Consider the following 24464-nt stretch of genomic DNA (forward strand, 5'->3'; position numbering starts at 1 on the left):
TTCTCTAATGAATGGTTCCATAATGAATGATTCTATAGGGACTGGTTCTATAATGACTGGTTCTCTAATGACTTGTTCTTTAATGACTGTTTCTATTATTAATGGTTCTATAGTGACTGGTTCTATAATGACTGGTTCTCTAATGACTTGTTCTTTAATGAATGGTTCTATTATGAATGGTTCAATAATGACTGGTTCTCTAATGACTTGTTCTTTAATGAATGGTTCTATTATGAATGATTCTTTAATGACTGTTTCTATTATGAATGGTTCTATAGTGACTGCTTCTCTAATGACATGTGCGCTAATGACTGGTTCTATAATAACTGGTTCTATAATGAGTTGTTCTATAATGACTGGTTCTGTAATGACTGGTTCTCTAATGAATGGTTCTATAATGACTGGTTCTATAATGAGTTGTTCTATAATGACTGGTTCTATAATGACTGGTTCTGCAATGACTGGTTCTCTAATGAATGGTTTTATAATGACTGTTTCTATAATGAATGGTTCTCTAATGACTGTTTCTATTATGAATGGTTCTATAGCGACTGGTTCTATAATGACTGTTTCTCTAATGAGTGGATGTGTAAAAACTGGTTCTCTAATGACTTGTTCTCTAATGACTGGTTCTATTATGAGTTTTTCTTTAATGAGTGGTTCTATAATGACTGGTTCTATAATGACTAGTTCTATAATGACTGTTTCTCTACTGACTAGTTCTATATTGACTGGTTCTATAATGACTGGTTCTATAATGACTGGTTCTCTAATTAATGGTTCGCGAATTATGGTTTCTATATTGACTATTTCTATAGTGACTGGCTCTTTAATGACGTGTTCTATAATGACTGGTTCTATAATGACTGGTTCTCTAATGACTGGTTCTCTAATGACTGGTTCTCTACTGACTGGTTCTATAGTGACGTGTTCTATAATGACTGGTTCTATAATGACTAGTTCTATAATGATGTGTTCTATAATGACTGGTTCTATAATGACAGTTTCTACGTTGACTGGTTCTATAATGACTGGTTCTATATTGACTGGTTATCTAAGGAAATGTTCTCTAATGATTGGTTCTCTAATGAAATTTTCTCTAATGAAATGTTCTATAATAACCTGTTTTTTAATGAGAGTTTATCTAATGACTTGTTGTCAAATTATTTTTTTTGTACTGTTTGCCTGCCACAGTAAGGGGATCTGTAAGTGTGGTCACCAGAGGATCCACCATGTTGATGACTCTATCAAACCCGAGAACTACCTGGGAGAGACATGGGACAGACACAGACACGTACACGAGGTCCCTACTGACGCTTATGGAGACATCTGGTTCGGTGGCCTTGGACAGAAGATTGGCAAGGTATAAATATCTGAATTTCTGTCAATCCTTGTTAAGATTTATTCATTGTGTTATTTTGTGTGTTAATACATGGATGTGTCTGTCTGTCTGTCTGTCTGTCTGTCTGTGCCGTTCTGTGTCTGTCTGTCTCTCTGTCGGTCTGTCTGTTGTCTGTCTGCTGTCTGTGCCCTTCTGTGTGTCTGTGTGTCTGTCTGTCTTCTGTGCCGTTCTGTCTGTTCTCCAGTACGTGCGTGTCTCCTCAGACACTTCTCCAGACCTGCTGTACCAGCTGCTGACAGAACAGTGGAAGCTCCCTCCTCCCAATCTGCTCATCTCTGTCACCGGAGGGGCCAAGAACTTCTACATGAAACCTCACCTCACAGCACTGTTCCGCAGGGGCCTCATTAAAGTGGCACAGACTACAGGTACAGTACTGACCTGACTACAGGTAACAACAGACTCGCCTGACTGCCTGACTCTAAACTACAGGTACAAGATAGGTCCTGCAATATTTGATCGGAATTGTATTTAGTTTAGGCCACAGTAAGCCTCAAAGAAAATCAAAAACTTCACACTGCTCTTGCAAGTATCACTTACATGTTGACCTGTTGGCCTTATAGGTGCAGTAAGCCTGAACGTATTATCTTCCCGGTAGCAGACTTTTGGTTCTGTCTTCTGTTGGTTTTGGGTGGCGAGTGCTGTTGTGTGTAGAATGTCCCTGGTTCGAGCCCTGCTCTGGGCACACCTAGACAGAAGCTGTACTGTTGCAGAAGCTGCTTTAGTTTTTTGTCAGTACCTGTTGTCATGGCCTGTGGCCTGTTGTTGTGGTCTGTTGTTATGGCCTCTTTTAAAATCGCTGTCCCCATCTGACGTAGCATCTTTAATAAAGAGTCCTACCAGAGCCATGTCATCCACGTACTTAAAAAGGCTCACATTGTTTCCTCGGATATTAATCTCATTAGTGTAGATAGAGAACAACAGTGAAAGGACACAACCCCAGGGGGCCCCCTGTTTTCAGGGTCAGAGAGAGGACACGTCCCTGTGTTCAGGTCAGTTCATCAGAGAGAGGACACGTCCCTGGGGGGCCCCTGTGTTCAGGTCAGTTCATCAGAGACAGGACACACCCCTGGGGGGCCCCTGTGTTCAGGTCAGTTCATCAGAGAGAGGACACACCCTCTGTGGGCTGTCAGTTATAAAGTCCTTGATCCAACCTGCCAGGCCTCCGTTGACATTCAGGTCTAGTAGTCGTTTCAGCAGTGTGTGGATTTGCATTGTATTGAAAGCTGAATAAAATGTGATGATATGATTTAGCACGTTGAAGGTGACTAGCCACCATGTTCACCAAGGTCAGGGTAGCATCCCCAGTCCCCCTCTGTGATGATATGATTTTGCATGTTGAAGGTGACTAGCCAGCATGTTCACCAAGGTCAGGGTAGCATCCCCAGTCCCCCTCTGTGATGATATGATTTTGCATGTTGAAGGTGACTAGCCACCATGTTCACCAAGGTCAGGGTAGCATCCCCCTCTGTGCCTTATAGGCCAACTGCAATGGGTCCAGATGATCTGCTATGGACAGGGTGAGGTGCTTACTAACAGATCACATATGTCACAGGCCGCCTCATAGCCTGTGGCAAAAATGAGGGGACACGAACAACAGGTATAGGCCAATCAAAAAGGTTATTTGTTATAAACCAAAAACTATTGACTTTAAACAAAGAAAAAGGTGTGAAAGGTGTGAAAGTATCATAATGTAGGGTGTATGTAAAGTGCAGGGATGCGTGAATCTGTGTGTGTGAATGACTGAGTGAAAACTATGTAAAACTACAAAGGAACAGACAAAACAGGATCATACCTGGAGGAGCAGAGAGAGAGAGACAAGAGTGTTGAGTGAAGCAGTTTAAATACCCTGAGCCCAGGTGGCTCCAATCACTAACGACCCTCCTCTGGGAACCGCCCCTGCACTGCAGAGGGGCCGTGACACCCCCCTCCTTAAAATGAGGGTCCCACCCTCAACCCAAATTCCAGCCCAACATATTCAAAACAATCCAAAGTTCCCCAAAAAGAAGAAAAAAAGGATACCAGTCCCGGCTCCTAGCAGTAGCCCCGTGTCCCCCAGCTGACTGTCCGCCCCTCAAACTCGGCAGCCCTGTTACCTGGGGAGCAATTTAAGAGGAAAGAGGCGCAGACAGCCTGTAGGGGTCAGCAGAGAGAAGATACAAACTAGGTTAAAGGAGTACGGGAAAGAGCATCAGCAATGATATTATCCTTACCACTAATGTGTCTAATATCAAGGTTGAATGGTTGCAAGAACAAAGCCCAACGCATCAGGCGCTGGTTGGGATTTTGCAAGGACCTCAGAAAAATAAGTAGGTTGTGGTCAGTGAACACAGTTAAAGGTGTCAAACCAGAACCAACAGACCTCGAAGTGCTGTAAAGCCCAAATAAGACCTAAAGCCTCCTTTTCAATTACAGAATAGTTTTTCTGATAATTATTACATTTCCAGGAGAAGAAACTGACTGGACACTCAACATAGTTATCATTCTCCTGGAGAAGCACAGCCCCAGCACCGATTTGACTGGCGTCTACCTGCAATTTGAAAGGTTTCCCAAAATTTGGTGCTGCCAACACAGGTGCCAAACACAAGAGCCATAAAACCTCTTATGGATAGGGAGACGCTAGCGTCTCAACTAGCCAATAGCTGGGGGAAGAGCGCCAGAGCGCCAGATTCAAATAAAATGCTATAAAATTCAAACTTTCATTAAATCACACATGTAAGATACTCAATTAAAGCTACACTCGTTGTGAATCCAGCCAACATGTCCGATTTTAAAAATGCTTTTCGGCGAAAGCATAAGAAGCTATTATCTGATAGCATGCACCATCTGCACTAGCAGTAAACAAATGAACTAGCATAGCAGGCGCTAAACAAAATGCTGAAATAAAATATAAAACATGCATTACCTTTGACGCGCTTGTTTTGTTGGCACTCCAATATGTCCCATAAACATCAGAATTGGTACTTTTGTTCGATTAATTCCGTCCATATATATAGAAAATGTCCATTTATAAAGCGCGTTTGATCCAGAAAAAAACAGCTTACAAAAACGCAACAGGTATAGGCCAATCAAATAGGTTCTTTATTATAAACCAAAAACTATTGACTTTAAACAAAGAAAAAGGTGTGAAAGGTGTGAAAGTGTGAAAGTATCATAATGTAGGGTGTATGTAAAGTGCAGGGATGCGTGAATCTGCTGAGTGAAAACTACGTAAAACTACAAAGGAACAAACAAAACAGGATCATACCTGGAGGAGCAGAGAGAGAGAGATTAGTGAAGCAGTTTAAATACCCTGAGCCCAGGTGGCACCAATCACTAACGACCCTGCACTGCAGAGGGGCCGTGACACATACCATAGGACATGATAACAGATCACAGGTCATGACCACAGACCACAGGCCATGACAACAGACCATAGGCCATGTCATTGTCTGTGGTCTGTTCTCATGGCATGTGGTCTGTTGTTATGGCCCGTGGCCTGTGTTCTGTTGTCATGGCCTGTGGTCTGTTGTCATGGTCTGTGTTCTGTTGTCATGGCCTGTGGTCTGCTGTCGTGGCCTGTGGTCTAAGGGGTTTTGTCGTGGTCTGTGGTCTACTGCCATTGCCTGTGGTCTGTTGTCATGGCCTGTGGTCTGTTGTCATGGTCTTTGGTTTGTTGTCATGGCCTGTGGCCTGTGGTCTGTTGTCATGGCCTGTGGTCTGTGGTCTGTTGTCATGGCCTGTTGTCTGTTGTAATGGCTTGTGGTCTGTTGTCATGGCCTGTAGCCGGCGGTCTATTGTTGTGGCCTGTGGTCTGTTGTCATGGCCTGTGGTTTGTTGTCATGGCCTGTGGTCTGTGGTCTGTTGTCATGGCCTGTGGTCTGTTGTCTGTTGTCATGGCCTGTGCTATGTTGTCATTGTCTTTGGTATGTTGTCTGTTGTCATGGTCTCTGGTCTATTGTCATGTCCTGTGGTCTGTTGTCATGTCATGTGGTCTGTGGTCTGTTGTCATGGCCTGTGGTCTGCTGTCATGGCCTGTGGTCTGTTGTTATGGCCTGTGGCCTGTGTTCTGTTGTCATTGTCTGTGGTCTGTTGTCATTGTCTGTGGTCTTTGGTTTGTTGTCATGTCCTGTGGTCTGTTGTCATGGCCTCTTGTCTGTTGTCATGGTCTGTGATCTGTTGTCATGGCCTCTTGTCTGTTGTCATGGCCTGTGGTCTGTTGTCATGGCCTCTTGTTTCTGGTCTATTGTCATGTCCTGTGGTCTGTTGTCATTGTCTTTGGTATGTTGTCTGTTGTCAAGGCCTGTGCTCTGTTGTCATTGTCTTTGGTATGTTGTCTGTTGTCATGGCCTGTGGCCTGTGTTCTGTTGTCATGGTCTGTGGTTTGTTTTCATTGCCTGTGGCATGTGGTCTGTTTTCATGGCCTCTTGACTGTTGTCATGGTCTGTGATCTGTTGTCATGGCCTCTTGTCTGTTGTCATGGCCTGTGGTCTGTTGTCATGGCCTCTTGTCTGTTGTCATGGCCTCTTGTCTGTTGTCATGGCCTGTGGTCTGTTGTCATTGTCTTTGGTATGTTGTCTGTTGTCAAGGCCTGTGCTCTGTTGTCATTGTCTTTGGTATGTTGTCTGTTGTCATGGTCTCTGGTCTATTGTCATGTCCTGTGGTCTGTTGTCATGTCCTGTGGTCTGTGGTCTATTGTCATGTCCTGTGGTCTGCTGTCATGGCCTTTGGTCTGTTGTCGTGGCCTGTGCTCTGTTGTTATGGCCTGTGACCTGTGTTTTGTTGTCATGGCCTGTTGCCATGTTCTGTGGTCTGTTGTCATGGTATGTGGTCTGTTGTCATGTCCTTTGGCGTGTGGTATGTGGTCTGTTGTCATGGTCTGTGGCATGTGTTCTGTTGTCATGGTCTGTTGTCTGTTGTCGTGGCCTGTAGTCTGTTGTCATAGCCTTTGGCCTGTTGTCATTGTCTGTGGTCTTTGGTTTGTTGTCATGTCCTGTGGTCTGTGGTCTGTGGTCTGTGGTCTGTTGTCATGGGCCGTGGTCTGTGGTCTGTTGTCATGGTCTGTTGCCTGTGGTTAGTTGTCTTGTCCTGTTGTCTGTTGTAATGGCTTGTGGTCTGTTGTCATAGCCTGTAGCCAGCGGTCTATTGTTGTGGCCTGTGGTCTGTTGTCATGGTCTGTGATTTGTTGTTATGGCCTGTGGCATGTGGTCTGTTTTCATGGCCTCTTGTCTGTTGTCATGGTCTGTGATCTGTTGTCATGGTCTCTTGTCTGTTATCATGGTCTATGGTTTGTTGTCATGGCCTGTGGCCTGTTGTCATGGTCTGTGTTCTGTTGTCATGGTATGTGGTGCGTTGTCATGGCCTGTGTTCTGTTGTCATGGCCTGTGTTCTGTTGTCATGGTATGTGGTTTGTTTTCATGGTCTGTGGTGTGTTGTCATGGCCTGTGTTCTGTTTTCATGATCTTTGTTTGTTGTCATGGCCTGTGGCCTGTGTTCTGTTGTCATGGCCTGTAGTCTGTTGTCATAGCCTGTGGTCTGTTGTCATTGTCTGTGGTCTGTGGTCTGTTGTCATGGCCTGTGGCCTGTGGCCTGTGGTCTGTTGTCATGGCCTCTTGTCTGTTGTCATGGCCTGTGGTCTGTTGTCATGGCCTCTTGTCTGTTGTCATGGCCTGTGGTCTGTTGTCATGGCCTCTTGTTTATGGTCTATTGTCATGTCCTGTGGTCTGTTGTCATTGTCTTTGGCATGTTGTCTGTTGTCAAGGCCTGTGCTCTGTTGTCATTGTCTTTGGTATGTGGTCTGTTGTCATGTCCTGTGGCGTGTGGTATGTGGTCTGTTGTCATGGCCTGTGGCCTGTGTTCTGTTGTCATGGTCTGTGGTTTGTTGTCATGGCCTGTGGTCTGTTGTCATGGCCTGTGGTCTGTTGTCATTGCCAGTGGTCTTTGGTTTGTTGTCATGTCCTGTGGTCTGTGGTCTGTGGTCTGTTGTCATGGCCTGTGGCCTGTGGTCTGTTGTCATGGCCTGTTGTCTGTTGCAATGGCTTGTGGTCTGGTGTCATGGCCTGTAGCTGGCGGTCTATTGTTGTGGCCTGTGGTCTGTTGTCATGGTCTGTGGTTTGTTGTCATGACCTGTGGCCTGTGTTCTGTTTTCATGGTCTGTGGTTTGTTTTCATTTCCTGTGGCATGTGGTCTGTTTTCATGGCCTCTTGTCTGTTGTAATGGTCTGTGATCTGTTGTCATGGCCTCTTGTCTGTTGTCATGGCCTGTGGTCTGTTGTCATGGCCTCTTGTTTGTGGTCTATTGTCATGGCCTGTGGTCTGTTGTCTGTTGTCATGGCCTGTGCTCTGTTGTCATTGTCTTTGGTATGTTGTCTGTTGTCATGGTCTCCGGTCTGTTGTCATGTCCTGTGGTCTGTTGTCATGGCCTGTGGTCTGTGGTCTATTGTCATGTCCTGTGGTCTGTTGTCATGTCCTTTGGTCTGTGGTATGTTGTCATGTCCTGTGGTCTGTTGTCATGTCCTGTGGTCTGTTGTCATGGCCTGTGGTCTGTGGTCTATTGTCATGTCCTCTGGTCTGTTGTCATGTCCTGTGGTCTGTTGTCATGGCCTGTGGTCTGTGGTCTATTGTCATGTCCTGTGGTCTGTTGTCATGGCCTGTGGTCTGTTGTCATGGCCTCTTGTTTGTGGTCTATTGTCATGTCCTGTGGTCTGTTGTCATGTCCTGTGGTCTGTGGTATGTTGTCATGTCCTGTGGTCTGTTGTCATGTCCTGTGGTCTGTTGTCATGGCCTGTGGTCTGTGGTCTATTGTCATGTCCTCTGGTCTGTTGTCATGTCCTGTGGTCTGTTGTCATGTCCTGTGGTCTGTTGTCATGTCCTGTGGTCTGTTGTCATGGCCTGTGGTCTGTGGTCTATTGTCATGTCCTGTGGTCTGTTGTCATGTCCTGTGGTCTGTTGTCATGGCCTGTGGTCTGTGGTCTATTGTCATGTCCTGTGGTCTGTTGTCATGGCCTGTGGTCTGTTGTCATGGCCTCTTGTTTGTGGTCTATTGTCATGTCCTGTGGTCTGTTGTCATGTCCTGTGGTCTGTGGTATGTTGTCATGTCCTGTGGTCTGTTGTCATGTCCTGTGGTCTGTTGTCATGGCCTGTGGTCTGTGGTCTATTGTCATGTCCTCTGGTCTGTTGTCATGTCCTGTGGTCTGTTGTCATGTCCTGTGGTCTGTTGTCATGTCCTGTGGTCTGTTGTCATGGCCTGTGGTCTGTGGTCTATTGTCATGTCCTGTGGTCTGTTGTCATGTCCTGTGGTCTGTTGTCATGTCCTGTGGTCTGTGGTATGTTGTCATGTCCTGTGGTCTGTTGTCATGTCCTGTGGTCTGTTGTCATGGCCTGTGGTCTGTGGTCTATTGTCATGTCCTCTGGTCTGTTGTCATGTCCTGTGGTCTGTTGTCATGGCCTGTGGTCTGTGGTCTATTGTCATGTCCTGTGGTCTGTTGTCATGGCCTGTGGTCTGTTGTCATGGCCTGTGGTCTGTGGTCTATTGTCATGTCCTGTGGTCTGTTGTCATGTCCTGTGGTCTGTGGTATGTTGTCATGGCCTGTGGTCTGCTGACATGGCCTGTGGTCTGTTGTCTTGGCCTGTGGTCTGTTGTTATGGCCTGTGACCTGTGTTCTCTTGTCATGGTCTGTTGCCATGTTCTGTGGTCTGTTGTCATGGTATGTGGTATGTTGTCATGTCCTGTGGCGTGTGGTATGTTGTCTGTTGTCATGGCCTGTGGTCTGTGGTCTATTGGCATGGCGTGTGGTCTGTCGTCATGGTCTGTGGTCTGTTGTCATGGCCTGTGGCATGTGGTATTTGGTATGTTGCCATGGCCTGTGGTCTGCTGTCATGGCCTGTGGTCTGTTGTCGTGGCCTGTGGTCAGTTGTTATGGCCTGTGACCTGTGTTCTGTTGACATGGCCTGTTGCCATGTTCTGTGGTCTGTTGTCACGGCATGTGGTCTGTTGTCGTGGCCTGTGGACTGCTGTCATGGCCTGTGGTCTGTTGTCGTGGCCTGTGGTCTGTTGTTATGGCCTGTGACCTGTGTTCTCTTGTCATGGTCTGTTGCCATGTTCTGTGGTCTGTTGTCATGGTATGTGGTCTGTTGTCATGTCTTGTGGCATGTGGTCTGTTGTCATGGCCTGTGGTCTGTGGTTTATTGGCATGGCGTGTGGTCTGTTGTCATGGTCTGTGGTCTGTTGTCATGGACTGTGGCATGTGGTATTTGGTATGTTGCCATGGCCTGCGGTCTGTTGTCATGGCCTGTGGTCTGTTGTCATGGCCTGTGGCATGTGGTCTGTTGTCATGGCTTGTGGTCTGTTGTCACGGCATGTGGTCTGTTGTCGTGGCCTGTGGTCTGTTGTCATGGCCTGTGGTCTGTTGTCTATTGTCATGGCCAGTGGTCTGTTGTCATGGCCTGTGGTCTGTTGTCATGGTCTGTGGTCTTTTGTCATGGCAAGTGGCATGTGGTATTTTGTATGTAGTCATGGCATGTAATCTGTTGTCATGGTCTATGGTATGTTGTCATGGCCTGTGTTCTGTTTGTCACGGTCTGTGGTTTGTTTTCATGGCCTGTGGTCTGTTGTCATGGCCTGTGGTCTGTTGTCATTGCCAATTGTCTGTTGTCATGCCCTGTGACCTGTGGTTTGTTGTCATGGCCTGTTGTCTGTTGTTATAGCCTGTGGTCTGTTGTCGTGGCCTGTGGTCTGTTGTCATGGTTTGTGGTTTGTTGTCATGGCCTGTGGCCTTTGTCCTGTTGTCATGGTTTGTGGTTTGTTTTCATTGCCTGTGGCATGTGGTCTGTTTTCATGGCCTCTTGTCTGTTGTCATGGCCTCTTGTCTCTTGTTATGGCCTGCGGTCTGTTGTCATGGCCTGTGGTCTGTTGTCATGGCCTGTGGCATGTGGTCTGTTGTCATGGCTTGTGGTCTGTTGTCACTGCATGTGGTCTGTTGTCGTGGCCTCTTGTCTATTGTCATGGCCTGTGTTCTGTGGTCTGTTGTCATGGCCTGTGGTCTGTTGTCATGGTCTGTGGTCTTTTGTCATGGCCGGTGGCATGTGGTATTTTGTCTGTTGTCATGGCATGTAATCTGTTGTCATGGTCTGTGGTTTGTTGACATGGCCTGTGGCCTGTGGTCTGTTGTCATGGTATGTGGTCTGTTGTCATGACCTGTGGTCTGTTGTCATGGCCTGTGGTCTTTTGTCATGGCCTCTTGTTTGTGGTCTATTGTAATGTCCTGTGGTCTGTTGTCATGGCCTGTTGTCTGTGGTCTGTTGTGATGGTCTGTGGTCTATTGTCATGGCCTGTGGTCTGCTGTCATGGCCTCTTGTCTATTGTCATGGCCTGTGGTCTGTTGTTGTGGCCTGTGGTCTGTTGTTATGGCCTGTAGCCATGTTCTGTGTTCTGTTGTCATGGTATGTGGTCTGTTGTCATGTCCTGTGGTCTGTCGTCTATTGGCATAGCGTGTGGTCTGTTGGCATGGCCTGTGGTCTGTTGACATGGCCTTGTGGTCTGTTGTCATGGCCTGTTGTCAATGGCCTGTGGTTTGTTGTCATGGCCTGTGGCCTGTGGTCTGTTGTCATGGCCTATTGTCTGTTGTCATGGTCTGTGGTCTGTTTTCATGGCTTGTAGTCAGTTGTAATTTCCTGTGGCCTGTGGTCTGTTGTCATGGGCTGTTGTCATGGTCTGTGGATTGTTGTCACGTTCCGTTGTCATGGCTTGTGGTCTGCTGTCATGGCCTGTGGTCTGTTGTCATGGTCTCTTGTCTATTGTCATGGCCTGTGGTCTGTTGTTGTGGCCTGTGGTCTGTTGTTATGGCCTGTGGCCTGTGTTCTGTTGTCATGGCCTGTTGCCATGTTCTGTGGTCTGTTGTCATGGTCTGTGGTCTGTTTTCATGGCTTGTAGTCAGTTGTCATTTCCTGTGGCATGTGGTCTGTTGTCATGGGCTGTTGTCATGGTCTGTGAATTGTTGTCATGGTCCGTTGTCATGGTCTGTGGTCTGTTGTCATGGCCTGTGGCCTGTGGTATTTGGTCTGTTGTCATGGCATGTGGTCTGTTGTCATGGCCTGTTTGCCTCTGGTCTTTGGTTTGTTGTCATGTCCTGTGGTCTGTTGTCACAGCCTTTGGTCTGTTGTCATGGCTTGTGGCCTGTGGTCTGTTGTCATGGCCTGTGGTCTTTGGTTTGTTTTCATGGCCTGTGGTCTGTTGTCATGGTATGTGGTCTGTTGTCATGGCCTCTTGTTTGTGGTCTATTGTAATGTCCTGTGGTCTGTTGTCATGTCCTGTGGTCTGTTGTCATGGCCTGTGCTCTGTTGTCATTGTCTTTGGTTTGTTGTCTGTTGTCATGGTCTCTTGTCTATTGTCATGGCCTGTTGTCTGTTGTTGTGGCCTGTGGTCTGTTGTTATGGCCTGTAGCCATGTTATGTGTTCTGTTGTCATGGTATGTGGTCTGTTGTCATGTCCTGTGGTCTGTCGTCTATTGGCATAGCGTGTGGTCTGTTGTCATGGTCTGTAGTCTGTTGTCATGGCCTATTGTCTCTTGTCATGGTCTGTGGTCTGTTTTCATGGCTTGTGGTCAGTTGTCATTTCCTGTGGCCTGTGGTCTGTTGTCATGGCCTGTTGTCATGGTCTGTGGAATGTTGTCATAGTCCGTTATCCTGGCCTGTAGTCTGTTGTATGGTCTGTGGTCTGTTGTCATGGCTTGTGGCCTGAGGTCTGTTGTCACAGCCTGTGGTCTGTGGTCTGTTGTCATGGCTTGTGGCCTGTGGTCTGTTGGCATGGCCTGTGGTCTGTTGACATGACCTTGTGGTCTGTTGTCATGGCCTGTTGTCAATGGCCTGTGGTTTGTTGTCATGACCTGTGGCCTGTGGTCTGTTGTCATGGTCTGTGGTCAGTTGTAATTTCCTGTGGCCTGTGGTCTGTTGTCATGGGCTGTTGTCATGGTCTGTGGATTGTTGTCACGGTCCGTTGTCATGGCCTGTGGTCTGTTGTTGTGGCCTGTGGTCTGTTGTTATGGCCTGTTGCTTGTGTTCTGTTGTCATGGCCTGTTGCCATGTTCTGTGTTCTGTTGTCATGGTCTGTGGTCTGTTTTCATGGCTTCTAGTCAATTGTCATTTCCTGTGGCCTGTGGTCTGTTGTCATGGGCTGTTGTCATGGTCTGTGGATTGTTGTCATGGTCTGTTGTCATGGTCTGTGGTCTGTTGTCATGGTCTGTTGCCTGTGGTCTTTGGTTTGTTGTCATGTCCTGTGGTCTGTTGTCACGGCCTTTGGTCTGTTGTCATGGCTTGTTGCCTGTGGTCTGTTGTCATGGCCTGTGGTCTTTGGTTTGTTTTCATGGCCTGTGGTCTGTTGTCATGGCCTGTGGTCTGTGGTCTGTTGTCATGGCCTGTGATCTGTGGTCTATTGTCATGGCCTGTGATCTGTGGTCTGTTGTCATGGCCTGTGGTCTGTGGTCTATTGTCATGGCTTTTTGCCTGTGGTCTGTTGACATGGCATTGTGGTCTGTTGTTGTGGCCTATGTTATGTTGACATGGCCTGTGCTTTGTTGTCGTGGCCTGTGGTCTGTTGTCATGGTCGGTGGTCTGTTGTCATGGTCGGTTGTCTGTTGTCATGGTCTGTGGTCTGTTGTCATGGCATGTTGTGTGTTGTCATCGTCTGTGGTATGTTGTCGTGGTCTGTTGTCTGTTGTCATGGTCTGTGGTCTGTTGTCATGATCTGATCTGTTGTCATGCCTGTTGCCTGTTGTCATGGCCTGTTGTCATGGCCTGTTGTCATGGCCTGTGGTCTGTGGTCTGTGCTGGAGCATAGTTAATCTGTAACTTGTTAACCTGTGTTCGTTATAGGTGCCTGGATCATTACAGGTGGCACCCATGCAGGTGTGATGAAGCATGTAGGCCAGGCGGTGAGGGAATATGTCCTCAGTAGTGGCTCTATGGAGGGGCAAATCGTGGCCATTGGAGTGGCGACCTGGGGAGCCATACACAACAGGAGACCCCTGGTACACCTTGAGGTAAGGACTGGAGAAAGAGTTATTTTGTATAAGACAAGGATGTGGCCCTGAGATAATTATGAACTGGAGAGAGAGTGAGAGAGAGCTCTTTTTATGATGGTCGCCTTCTCCCTGTCATGGATGCCATGCCATGGTTGCCCTTAGTTTGAAGATGTAATCCAGAGACAGGTGTTTCCTCCATGTCTTTAGCTATCATACTCTAATTCAACTGATTTAAAAACTTGATCCTCCAGAAAGTGGAGAGCAACACTTATGCAGCTCCACTACACATTTAAAGAAAGCCGGGATCGACAAGATTACCAACACAGACTGACGAGCTCAGATAGACAGAAGCCTTCTGTATGGTAGACCAATCCGAACTCTTCTCTCGGCATGTCCTGCACACTCATAATCTCAGCCAATCATGTCTAGTGGGAAATACCACAGTGTGCAATCACAGCAGCAATATTTGTGACCTGTTGCCACAAGAAAAGGGCAACCAGTGAAGAACAAACACCATTGCAAATCCACCCATATTTATGTTTATTTATTTTTCCTTTTGTTCTTTAACTATTTGTTCATAATGTCTTTCTTATTTTGTAACTTTTGTGAATGTAATGTTTACTTTTCATTTTTTATTGTTTATTTCACTTTTGTCTATTATGTACTTCACTTTCTTTGGGAATGTTAACATACGTTTCCCATGCCAATAAAGCCCTTAAATTGAATTGAAATTGAATTGAGTTATACAGCTGAGATATGAGTTGACGAGAGAGCGAGAGAGTTGTAGAGTAGCTCCCAAATCACTCTCTACCCTTCCTTTAGGTCCTAACCTTTCGATGGTTAGAGCCACGCAGACAATATGGTGGAATCTAATCACCTCTTATCCAGACACTTCAAAGGCCAAGAGGACAGACACACTGTCTGATACAAGTTGTCTCCATTCAACCCTCCTCCTATAACACCTCCCTACCATTAACCCTCCCTAACCCAAACCCCAAACCTCTACTGTACTCTCCAGGGGCTGTTCTACCCTTAACCCTCCCTAACCCAAACCCTCTACTGTACTCTCCAGGCGCTGTTCTACCCTTAACCCTCCCTAACCCAAACCCCAAACCTCTACTTTACTCTGCAGGGGCTGTTCTACCCTTAACCCTCCCTAACCCAAACCCCAAACCTCTATTGCACTCTCCAGGGGCTGTTCTACCCTTAACCCTCCCTAACCCAAACCTCTACTTTACTCTGCAGGGGCTGGTCTACCCTTAACCCTCCCTAACCCAAACCCCAAACCTCTACTGTACTTTCCAGGGGCTGTTCTACCCTTAACCCTCCCTAACCCAAACCTCTACTGTACTCTCCAGGGGCTGTTCTACCCTTAACCCTCCCTAACCCAAAACCCAAACCTCTACTGTACTCTCCAGGGGCTGTTCCACCCTTAACCCTCCCTAACCCCAAACCTCTACTGTACTCTCCAGGGGCTCTTCTACCCTTAACCCTCCCTAACCCCAAACCTCTACTGTACTCTCCAGGGGCTCTTCTACCCTTAACCCTCCCTAACCCCAAACCTCTACTGTACTCTCCAGGGGCTGTTCTACCCTTAACCCTCACTAACCCCAAACCTCTACTGTACTCTCCAGGGTCTGTTCTACCCTTAACCCTACCTAACCCCAAACCCTCTACTGTACTCTCCAGGGGCTGTTCTACCCTTAACACTCCCTAACCCAAACCCCAAACCTCTACTGTACTCTCCAGGGGCTGTTCTACCCTTAACCCTCCCTAACCCAAACCTCTACTGTACTCTCCAGGGGCTGTTCTACCCTTAACCCTCACTAACCCAAACCCTCTACTGTACTTTCCAGGGGCTGTTCTACCCTTAACCCTCCCTAACCTTAAACCTCTACTGTACTCTCCAGGGGCTGTTCTACCCTTAACCCTCCCTAACCCCAAACCTCTACTCTACTCTACTCTCCAGGGGCTGTTCTACCCTTAACCTTCCCTAACCCTAACCCCAAACCTCTACTGTACTCTCCAGGGGCTGTTCTACCCTTAACCCTCCCTAACCCAAACCCCAAACCTCTACTGTACTCTCCAGGGGCTGTTCTACCCTTAACCCTCCCTAACCCAAACCCCAAACCTCTACTGTACTCTCCAGGGGCTGTTCTACCCTTAACCCTCCCTAACCCAAACCTCTGCTGTACTCTCCAGGGGCTGTTCTACCCTTAACCCTCTCTATCCCTAACCCCAAACCTCTACTGTACTCTCCAGGGGCTGTTCTACCCTTAACCCTCCCTAACCCAAACCTCTGCTGTACTCTCCAGGGGCTGTTCTACCCTTAACCCTCCCTATCCCTAACCCCAAACCTCTACTGTACTCTCCAGGGGCTGTTCTACCCTTAACCCTCCCTAACCCCAAACCTCTACTGTACTCTCCAGGGGCTGTTCTACCCTTAACCCTCCCTAATCCAAACCCCAAACCTCTACTATACTCTCCAGTGGCTGTTCTACCCTTAACCCTCCCTAACCCTAACCCCAAACCTCTACCCTCCCTAACCCCAAACCTCTACTGTACTCTCCAGGGGCTGTTCTACCCTTAACCCTCCCTAACCCCAAACCTCTAATGTACTCTCCAGGGCCGGTTCCCAGCCCACTACTCTCTGGACATGCAGTCTCAGGGTCACCTCTCCTGTCTGGACAACAACCACTCCCACTTCCTGCTGGTGGATGATGGAACACACGGATGCTACGGAGTCGAGATAGAACTACGCTCCCGGCTAGAGAGACTAATCTCCCAGCAGCCTCTGGGAAACAGAGGTACGACTTGAGGGGCTCTGATTGTGATCGATATCTCTCTCTCTTTCTCTCTCTAATCTTTCTGTGCTTGTGTCCTTGTTAAAGAAACATGAGAATCACATCAACCGTTTGTCAGTAATTCACAGTGCTGTCTGCTGTCAGTCCCCCGTCTGTGTTTGTGTGACTCTGTCTATCAAATCAAATCAAAATGTCCACATGCACCGAATACCATGAAATGCTTTACTTACAAGCCCTTAACCAACAATGCAGTTCAAGAAACATAGTTAAGCAGAGTACCTCTGTCTGTCTGTCTGTCTGTCTGTCTGTCTCCTCCAGAGAGTGGAGTGAGGATCCCAGTAGTGTGTGTGGTGCTGAATGGGGGACCAGGCACTCTCAGTGTGAGTATCATGTGTGTGGTGCTGAATGGGGGATCAGGCACTCTCAGTGTGAGTATCATCAGTCTGTGGTGCTGAATGGGGGACCAGGCACTCTCAGTGTGAGTATCATCAGTCTGTGATACTGAATGGGGGACCAGGCACTCTCAGTGTGAGTATCATCAGTCTGTGGTGCGGAATGGGGGACCAGGCACTCTCAGTGTGAGTATCATCAGACTGTGATACTGAATGGGGGACCAGGCACTCTCTGTGTGGTGCTGAATGGGGGACCAGGCACTCTCAGTGTGAGTATCATGTGTGTGGTGCTGAATGGGGGACCAGGCACTCTCAGTGTGAGTATCATGTGTGTGGTGCTGAATGGGGGACCAGGCACTCTCAGTGTGAGTATCATGTGTGTGGTGCTGAATGGGGGACCAGGCACTCTCAGTGTGAGTATCATGTGTGTGGTGCTGAATGGGGGACCAGGCACTCTCAGTGTGAGTATCATGTGTGTGGTGCTGAATGGGGGACCAGGCACTCTCAGTGTGAGTATCATGTGTGTGGTGCTGAATGGGGGACCAGGCACTCTCAGTATGAGTATCATGTGTGTGGTGCTGAATGGGGGACCAGGCACTCTCAGTGTGAGTATCATGTGTGTGTTGCTGAATGGGGGACCAGGCCAGTAGTTGAATCATTCCTTTAGTTTCTTCAGCGTATTCTTCTGACTGGATGGTCTCGTGCACCGTGACCTTAGACCCCTGACCTCTCATCTCACGCATCACCCCACCTCAGACCATCTACGGTGCCATGCTGAACAGGACCCCCTGTGTCATCCTGGAAGGGTCAGGGAGACTTGCGGACGTCGTCGCCCATGTGGCTGGTCTCCCCGTTACCAAGGTTACCCTGTCTGTCATCCACCAGCTAATGAAACAGTTCTTCGGTCCAGAGTATGACTCCTTCACAGAGCTCAAGATCATAGAATGGACAAAGAAGGTAACACATAGCCTTGTTAAACCAGCCGGTCATTCTGGTTTCACATGGTTAGTAAATACATGGAGCTCCTTCTTAAAAGGAATACTTTATAATGAAGTTTCATTCCTTTATTCCAGATTCAGGACATCATCAGGATGCCTCAGCTACTGACAGTGTTCCGTATGAGTGAAGACAACCACGATGATGTTGATGTGGCCATTCTCCAGGCGCTGCTCAAAGGTAACAACCAGGCCTTGTGGCTTCTCAGAATAACAGGCTCTTCTGCTGAGTCACAGAGTAACAATACTAATGCTGAGTCCCACAGAATAACAAGCTCTTCTACTGAGTCACAGAGAAACATTACTAATGCTGAGTACCTCAGAATAACAAGCTCTTCTGCTGAGTCACAGAGAAACATTACTAATGCTGAGTACCTCAGAATAACAGGCTCTTCTGCTGAGTCACAGAGAAACATTACTAATGCTGAGTACCTCAGAATAACAGGCTCTTCTGCTGAGTCACAGAGTAACATTACTAATGCTGAGTACCTCAGAATAACAGGTTATTCTGCTGAGTCACAGAGTAACATTACTAATGCTGAGTACCTCAGAATAACAGGTTATTCTGCTGAGTCACAGAGTAACATTACTAATGCTGAGTACCTCAGAATAACAGGCTCTTCTGCTGAGTCACAGAGTAACATTACTAATGCTGAGTACCTCAGAATAACAGGTTATTCTGCTGAGTCACAGAGTAACATTACTAATGCTGAGTACATGAGCAGCACTTTGTCCGCTTGGTTTCCAGACAGTGTGTTAATGTTGAAAGCTTAGACTCTTCTTGACACTTCCTGAAGTAGATGATTGAGTTTAGGATGTCTCTCAGACTGAGACGTTCTGTAAATAGTCTCATTCGTCGCCATCTAGAAGAATCTGAGTGCCTCATCTGGACATTCTGATGCATCACGGGGTCACATATTACCAGACTAATGCTGTCTCATATTAAGCTCTAAGGATTCGCATTACGGCTAAATTATGCAGAGTAAGTCACTTTCTAAATTCCACATTGGAAGAATGGTTTCCATATCAGTTTAGAACTGCACACGCAACCTGATCAGCACCAGGTTGCCTTGGTTATAAGGTCTAGACTTCCGGGAAACACCACAGCCCTAGTTCTAATCCAGGTTTATCTCTCTCTCTTCTCCTCTTCCCCTCCCAGCCAACAGGAGCAGTGAGTCTGTTGGGATGGAGCGCTGGGAGAGACAACTGGAGCTAGCCGTAGCCTGGAACAGAGTGGACATCGCTAAGACTGACATCTTCACTGAGGATAGCCAGTGGAAGGTAGGTTCGACTAACTTTCAATCAGAGCCGTGTGTAAAAGAAGCAGTGAGGCTCTTCCAAGCCCTTTGGGGAGTTACTGCAATGATAGAAGGTCATAACTATAGAATTGGATACCATTTGATCTAAAAAATAAATAAAATTAGATACACAGTTGTTATGCGAGTGAAGTCATACTGTCACAGCTGTGATGGAAACAGGAAGTTTCAGTACAATTGTATAAATATGTTCATTTGACATGTTGGGATCTTTTTGTGTCAGTAAAATTAATAATGTGAGAAATGGAAATCCTTTATATACAAATGTTGATATAATAATAATATATATATTATTAAATATCATAATATAATAACCAGCATAGGGAAGTAAAGTCACGAGATGATATGTTGTGTGGTCCTCCCACTACAACTTGTTTGGGGAAACCATGCAGTTTTTTTAGGCTACAGATGAAATAACTGATGAACTTCACAGGGTGGTGATATTGCACAGTGATGGGCTTGATGAACTTCACAGGGTAGTGATAGTGCACAGTGATGGGCTTGATGAACTTCACAGGGTGGTGATAGTGCACAGTGATGGGCTTGATGAACTTCACAGGGTGGTGATAGTGCACAGTGATGGGCTTGATGAACTTCACAGGGTGGTGATATTGCACAGTGATGGGCTTGATGAACTTCACAGGGTGGTGATAGTGCACAGTGATGGGCTTGATGAACTTCACAGGGTGGTGATAGTGCACAGTGATGGGCTTGATGAACTTCACAGGGTGGTGAAAGAGCACAGTGATGGGCTTGATGAACTTCACAGGGTGGTGATAGTGCACAGTGATGGGCTTGATGAACTTCACAGGGTGGTAGTGCACGGTGATCGGCTTAATGATCCAGTCCTTTCTAATCAATATCAAGGGTCTTATTCTGGTGACATGACGATTGACGCTTGCCGTTTGACAAATACCAATATTCTTATCAATAATAATGTTGTCATGTATACTAGCCTACCTGGACAGCCTACCTGCATGGTCTACCTGCACAGCCTACCTGCATGGTCTACCAGCACAGCCTAGCAGCACAGCCTACCTGCACAGTCTACCTGCATAGTCAACCTGCACAGCCTACCAGCACAGCCTACCTGTATAGTCGACCTGCATAGTCTACCTGCACAGCCTACCTGCATAGTCTACCAGCAAAGGCTACCTGCACAGCCTACCTGCATAGTCTCCCTGCATACTCTACCAGCACAGCCTAGCAGCACAGCCTACCTGCATAGTCTACCTGCATAGTCTACCAGCACAGTCTACCAGCACAGTCTACCTGCATAGTCTACCAGCACAGTCTACCAGCACAGCCTACCTGCATAGTCTACCAGCACAGTCTACCTGCATAGTCTACCTGCATAGTCTACCAGCACAGTCTACCAGCACAGTCTACCTGCATAGTCTACCAGCACAGTCTACCTGCACAGTCTACCTGCATAGTCTACCTGCATAGTCTACCAGCACAGTCTATCAGCACAGTCTACCTGCATAGTCTACCAGCACAGCCTACCTGCATAGTCTACCTGCATAGTCTACCAGCACAGTCTACCTGCACAGTCTACCTGCATAGTCTACCTGCACAGCCTACCTGCACAGCCTACCTGCATAGTCTACCTGCACAGTCTACCTGCACAGCCTGAGTCAATGGTAATAGACAAAATGTAATATTTTAAAAGGTAATTCCAAGATTACAGTATTATCATGTTGAAGAAATCACTCTTCTCCTGTCCAGTCCAGTGACCTGCATCAGGCCATGTTCTCAGCCCTGCTGGGCCACAAGCCGCAATTTGTCCGGCTGCTCCTGGAGAACGGAGTGTGTCTGAGAGAGTTCCTGGGGGACCAGACCACTCTGTGTGACCTCTACACCCAGCTGCCCACTTCCTGCTTCTTCCTACGCCGCCTAGCCAAGCGCATCCAGACCGAGAAGAGTCGACGTAGTCAGACCCTGAGTCCTCGGGGTGCTGCAGGGAGGACCATCTCTCTCAGTCACGTCTCGGATGAGATACGCCACCTACTGGGCAGTTTCACCCAGCCCCTCTACCCCCTGCCTGGCCTGCACTCCACCAGGTACCCAAAGGAGCCCAAGGAGGATGTCGCTGTCACAGTGAGTATCAAACTGTGTCAGACAGCATCGCCATGGTGACAGAAGCAGTGGATCTGGTGTGGGGTCATAATATTGTGGCCAGTTATTTAGATGTCTCGTGTAGCTGCCAGCTAGATATACCTTATAGAGACTATATGTCTATGGTTTCTGTAGCAGCTAGCTAGATATACCTTATAGAGACTATATGTGACCCGTTTCAGAAAACTAGGCGTATGTCGCAAGTAATGACTTCACAAGAGAGCCATTTGAATGTTTTTTAAATGTATATTTTATCAAAAAAATGCCTTCTGGAACATGTGAACTTTCATGTGCCTTAATATCAAAGTTGTATGCCATCTGTAAATACGAATAAAATTGTTAAATGACGAGCCTTGTTGGTTAAGCCACAGAAAAAGACAACAACGTTCTCACTAGCCATGATTGGCTGAGATTATGAGTGTGCTGGACATGCCGAGAGAAGTTCGGATTGATCTGCCATACAGAAGGCTTCTGTCTATTTGAGCTAGTCAGTCTGTATTGGTAATCCTGTCAAACGTGGCTTTAAAAAAAATGTATTGTGTAGTGGAGCTGTATAAGTGTTGCTCTCCACTTTCTGGAGGATCAAGTTTTTAAATCAGTGGAATTAGATTATGATAGCTAAAGACATGGAGGAAACACATGTCTCTGGAATTACATCTTCAAACTAAGGGCAACCATGGCATGGCATCCATGACAGGGAGACGCGTCCATCATGCACGATGATGTATAAAGGTAAGATAGTCTAGCGTTAGCTAGTTACATTTTCAGATATTACACGTTTATAATTTTGACAAAGTGGTTTCATTTCAAGCTAAAGTGTGCCGTTAGCTAGCTAGCTGATGTTAGCTGGCTGGCTCCCTAGCTAACGTTGTGTATGATGTTATTTTTCGTATCCCAGAACTGGTTGCTTTGCTAGTTAGAGCCTAATGTTAGCTAGCTAACATTGAACCTGGTTGGTTAGTTCTCTGCAGATTCATGTAAGATAGTAACGACATGATTTGGCACTATGTTCATTGTTGTTTAACTAGCTAACGTAAACTGGCTGGCTCATTAGCTAACGTTACGTGACGTGTGTGATCTTACACGTTATTTACCTAGTTAGGCTCATTGTTTACCTAGCTAGCTAGCAACATGTTTTAAGCTAAAGTGTATTGTTAGCTAGCTAGCTAACATTAGCTGGATGGCTCCCTAGCTAACGTTGTGTATGATGTTATTATTCGTATCCTGGAGCCGTTCGCTTTGCTAGTTAGAGCCTAATGTTAGCTAGCTAACATTGAACCTGGTTGGTTAGCTCCCAGCAGATTCATGCAGTGTAGTCAATACGTGATTTGGCACTATGTTCATTATTGTTTAACTAGATAACGTTAGCTGGCTGGCTCGTTAGCTAATGTTACGTGACGTGTGTGATCTCACACGTTGTTTGCCTAGCTAGGTTCATTGTTTACCTAGCTAGGTAGCTACACGTCTTAAGCTAAAGTGTACAACAACCATTGAATATGGCCGGTGTCAGTAAACGTCGGCAAAAAAGAGTAATGAAATTGTTGCCAGCAGAGCTGGTTAGGCTGTTTTCCTGTTATCCAGAGGTAAACAAATCATCGGCCAGAGCGTCGAGTGTGCCCTTCGAGAGCGAAACAAGATGGGTTGGGCTAAAGCTTAAGGGGGTTTGAACAATGCTGAATGGGTGTAGACAAAGAAGAGCTCGGTAGCTCACTAGGTATCAAAACATTCAAAGGCCATTTTCTCAAAAGTGTGTTTACAAGTTGATCAACATTCAAAGCAGAATTACTTTCCCATTGTTCATCAAACGCAGTGTATGGTATACCATTTTGTAGCTGAGTCTCTACTTTTATCCAATGTAAAAAAACACAATTTCAAAGACCGAATCCAGCTGGTGAGTCACATGTCTCTGATTTCTGTAGCTGCCGGCTAGATATACTTTATAGAGACTATATGTGTCTGGTTTCTATAGCTGTCCACCTAATCAAATCAAAATCAAATGAAATTGTATTGGTCCATACACATATTTAACAGATTTGATTGGTCCATACACATATTTAACAGATGTGATTGGTCCATACACATATTTAACAGATGTTATCTGTCCATACACATATTTAACAGATGTGATTGGTCCATACACATATTTAACAGATGTTATCTGTCCATACACATATTTAACAGATGTGATTGGTCCACACATATTTAACCGATGTGATTGGTCCATACACATATTTAACAGATGTTATCTGTCCATACACATATTTAACAGATGTTATTGGTCCATACACATATTTAACAGATGTTATTGGTCCATATTTAACAGATGTTATTGGTCCATACTCATATTTAACAGATGTTATTGGTCCATATTTAACAGATGTGATTGGTCCATACACATATTTAACAGATGTTATTGGTCCATACACATATTTCACAGATTTGATTGGTCCATACACATATTTAACAGATATGATTGGTCCATACACATATTTAACAGATGTGATTGCGGGTGTAGCATAAAGCTTGTGTTCCTAGCTCCAACAGTTCAGTAAAATAATCTGAAAAGTAAAAGAATGGAATTAAAAAATAGAGACCCTGTCGGAGACAGGAGTGATATATTTTTATGTACATACACACACTACTGTTGAAACGTTTGGGGTCACTTACAAATGTCCTTGTTTTTGAAAGAAAAACTTGTTTTTTTGTCCATTAAAATAACATCAAATTGATCAGAAATACAGTGTAGACATTGTTAATGTTGTAAATGACTATTGTAGCTGGAAACGGCAGATTTTTTATGGAATATCTACATAGGTGTACAGAGGCCCATTAACAGCAACAATCACTCCACGTTGTGTTAGTTAATCCAAGGTGAACATTTTAAAAGGCTAATTGATGAACTCTGCCTAGAAGGCCTGCATCCCGGAGTCGCCTCTTCACTGTTGACATTGAGACTGGTGTTTTGCATGAGTAGCAAAGGTTGAGAGTTTTTGAGGCACCAGTAGCGCAGGCGATGTTTTGATAAAATTTCTGTAGCATTTACTCAGATCTGCTTTGTTAAAGTTCCCCGCTACAATAAGTACGTCCTCGGGATATACGGTTTCCAGTTTGCACAAAGCCCAGTGTAGTTCCTTGAGAGATGTCGTGGTATCGGCTTGAGGAGAAATATACACGGCTGTGACGTTGACCGAAGATAATTATTTCGGAAGGTGTTGCGGTCAGCATTTGATGGTGAGGTATTCCAGGTCAGGTGAACTAAAGGACTTGAGTTCCTGTACATTACCACAACCACACCATGAGCAGTTAATCATAAAACATACATCTCCACTTATCTTTTTCCCGGAGACTTCTTTCTTCCTGTCCGCGCGATGTACATAGAACCTAGCTGGATATATGGACGGGGACAGTATATCTGGAGAGAGCCATGATTCCGTGAAACAGAATA

The 24464-nt window shown here is 46.2% G+C and overlaps 1 protein-coding gene across 1 annotated transcript in view; it reads left to right on the forward strand.

Moving 5' to 3' along the window:
* The window catches only part of trpm2 (transient receptor potential cation channel, subfamily M, member 2), a 75837-nt gene that overhangs the window by 15932 nt on the left and 35441 nt on the right, over positions 1–24464 (forward strand). The window contains exons 2-10 of the mRNA XM_036959447.2: positions 1195–1363; positions 1587–1767; positions 13246–13412; positions 16021–16201; positions 16517–16578; positions 17347–17547; positions 17664–17766; positions 18745–18866; positions 20630–21001. Coding sequence (XP_036815342.1) covers positions 1195–1363; positions 1587–1767; positions 13246–13412; positions 16021–16201; positions 16517–16578; positions 17347–17547; positions 17664–17766; positions 18745–18866; positions 20630–21001 — 1558 coding nt within the window. The remainder of the gene's footprint in view (positions 1–1194; positions 1364–1586; positions 1768–13245; positions 13413–16020; positions 16202–16516; positions 16579–17346; positions 17548–17663; positions 17767–18744; positions 18867–20629; positions 21002–24464) is intronic.

This window comes from Oncorhynchus mykiss, chromosome 22, assembly GCF_057628025.1.
Source record: "Oncorhynchus mykiss isolate SJ-2025 chromosome 22, ASM5762802v1, whole genome shotgun sequence".
NCBI classification, from domain to species: Eukaryota; Metazoa; Chordata; class Actinopteri; order Salmoniformes; family Salmonidae; genus Oncorhynchus; species Oncorhynchus mykiss.